This window comes from Bombina bombina, chromosome 3 (assembly GCF_027579735.1).
Source record: "Bombina bombina isolate aBomBom1 chromosome 3, aBomBom1.pri, whole genome shotgun sequence".
NCBI classification, from domain to species: Eukaryota; Metazoa; Chordata; class Amphibia; order Anura; family Bombinatoridae; genus Bombina; species Bombina bombina.
Genome location: NC_069501.1, coordinates 964,057,704 through 964,060,419, shown reverse-complemented (window position 1 = coordinate 964,060,419; position 2,716 = coordinate 964,057,704). Strand labels below are relative to the sequence as shown.

Below are 2,716 nucleotides of genomic sequence, written 5' to 3'. Positions count from 1 at the left end.
AAAGGGACAGGCACAACAACACACAGAGCATTTAAATGGACAACTCATACAACACACCCTGTCTTAAAGGGACAGATCACAGTATGCACACACAAACTTGCAGCACTCTCAAAGTCTTAAAGGAACAGGCACATACAGCTTTAAAGAGATGCTCAGTCTTAAAGGGACAGCCACCCGCATACAAAAGGCTTGTACAACTCTCTGCATACTCACACGGCTATTGGTTTAGAGGTGGAAACGTCACTCATTAAAGAAGAGTGCTGTGCTGTGGGCGGCTGGAGGCCTCACAGATAGGATGAGTTTAACTGTGTTTTTTTAGTAAGTGATGACTGAAAATAATGTTTATTTTTAGTGACGGTAAATCCTAGCTGGATTTACCATTCTTTTTTTATTCACATTGACATACTTTTTTATATGCACACTTTCTGAAGCTCAAGCTTCTACTGAGCATGTGCAAAGGTACACAGTATATATGTATATGCATTTTGTGATTGGCTAATAGCTGTCACATGATACAGGGGGTAGTAAAAATTGGATTGTTTGAAATTTGCTAGAACATATTGTGGGGTGAGTTATCCCTTCAAGGCTGTGTGTGTTTGTGGTTTGTTCCTGTAAGACTGTGTATACATGTTGTGAGTTGTTGCTTTAAGACTGTGTGAACTGTCCCTTTAAAGCTGCATGCTCCATGTGTTCTTATGTATACTGCAGACCTGTCCATTTAAAACTGGATGGACTTTATGTGCATTGTGTGAGTGGGCCAACACTTTAAAGACAAATCCATTCACATCACATGCAATATGACCGCAACCAGTAATGCACTGAAGCAGCAGCATGGCTTTTAGAAAATCTGCGGACACGTAAAACTAATTTTAACTATTTGAGCGCTGCCTATGGATAAAACATTAATAATCACTTTACAACTTCTGCTTGATATAGTCCTTACCCGAACTCCAGGTGTCCCCCAGGAAGTTGGTACATACCAGCCCCAGGGGATTTTCCTTTTCTTCTACCGAGCAGGACGCAGCCAGGGTAGGAGGCATTAGTAACTACTATCCCAACCCCAACACCCGGTCTTGCAGTAACTGCAGCATCACCCATAGGTAGCAGGGAAAAATAATGAGTTCACAATACGAAAGCTTCTCGGATGGCTGATTCTTCAATAACTTAGAGAAGGGTCTAGCTGCAGACTGGAGCTCCACTCTAGACAGGAAACATGTGACCTCCACTCAAACCTTTTTTTTTTTTTTTTTTTTTAAATCAACTTTAATGTAACAAACAACCTATAGACAATCATTCTGAAAACTAAACATTTTGCAGCTTTCTTGTTCTTCTTAATGCACTCACAGTGGTTACCTTATAAATGACAATCAGCATAAACCACTGTGAGTGCACATTAAGAAGAACAAGAAAGCTGCAAAATGTTTAGTTTTCAGAATGATTGTCTATAGGTTGTTTGTTACATTAAAGTTGATTTAAAAAAAAAAAAAAAAGCTTTGAGTGTAGGTCACATGTTTCCTGTCTAGAGTCAGTGGAGGTCACATGTTTCCTGTCTAGAGTGGAGCTCCAGTCTGCCACTAGACCAGTGATTTTCAACTTTTTTTTTGCAGTGGCACACTTTTTTACATTAAAAAATCCTGCGGCACACCACCATCCCAAAATTTTACAAAATCACACATTGTAGCCATACAGCATATATATATATATATATATATATATATATATATATATATATATATATATATATATACACACATACATACATACAGTATACACACACACATACTGTGCTGTCATGCCATGCCTCCTACAAACTATACGTGACATATTGACATTCATTCACAAACAATCATAATGATTGTCTGTGAATGAATGTCAATATGTCATGGCTGTAAATGATGTCTGCCTGATGAGCCTGTCACATCAAAACAAGCAAAATTTAAAAAATATGTCACACTGTTGTCAGTCTGCCGCGGCACACTGGTTGAAAAACACTGCACTAGACTACTTTGATAACTTATGCAATGTGTAATGTTATTAGCTAGATCCCATTCTGCTAAAGGACCGCTAATTTCACAACGGTCACGTGACTGCAGTGGTTTTGGGTACAGGAAGCGGCTGAAATTAGTTGAAAATAAAAATTTAAATGTTACATCAATAATAAAGTATTGTATTTCTCTCTCCGGCAGTTTGCCTCTCTACTTGATTACAAAATTAAGCAGAATAATTTTCTTGATTTTATAGGAGAAAGACCTGATAAAGAGAGAATCTTTAGGAAACAGCTTCATAGCCAATTTCTGCATGTTATGGGGATGAAGTGTTGAACTGAAACAATATCATTACATTTGATATTTTATGTGCCAAAAATAAAGGGTGATTTTCAATAGTATTTAGTTGAAGGCGTAATGATAAATTTTTTATTTGATAGTTTTAGAACTTAAATGGTCTTCCCTAATATATATATCTATACTATAATCGTGTAAGGAGTCCGTCGCCAGTTGTGCGCGCAGCCTGAAGCGCGAGACTGTTATGTTACAGCCGAGAGCTGGAGCTCCTGAAGCTTCAGGCATCTGCCGCATATGGAGCCGGAGCGCGATTGGTGCTCCGGCTCAATATGAGGGTAGATGTGTCATCGTTACAGACGGTGACAATGTGTCAACGTCTGTAACAATCTTCTGCTGGTGCCGGCGGGAGATGTGGGCGGCTCAGCAGCGGAGGG

The 2,716-nt window shown here is 39.1% G+C and overlaps 1 protein-coding gene across 2 annotated transcripts in view; it reads right to left on the bottom strand.

Annotated features, from left to right (window-relative positions):
* The window catches only part of NUDT15 (nudix hydrolase 15), a 52,738-nt gene extending 51,540 nt beyond the window's left edge, over nt 1–1,198 (bottom strand). For both annotated transcript variants that reach the window (XM_053708015.1, XM_053708016.1), the window contains exon 1: nt 944–1,198. In XM_053708015.1, the coding sequence (XP_053563990.1) occupies nt 944–1,098 (155 nt within the window). In that variant the 5' untranslated portion in view covers nt 1,099–1,198. The remainder of the gene's footprint in view (nt 1–943) is intronic.
* Between the last annotated feature and the right edge of the window lie 1,518 nt (nt 1,199–2,716).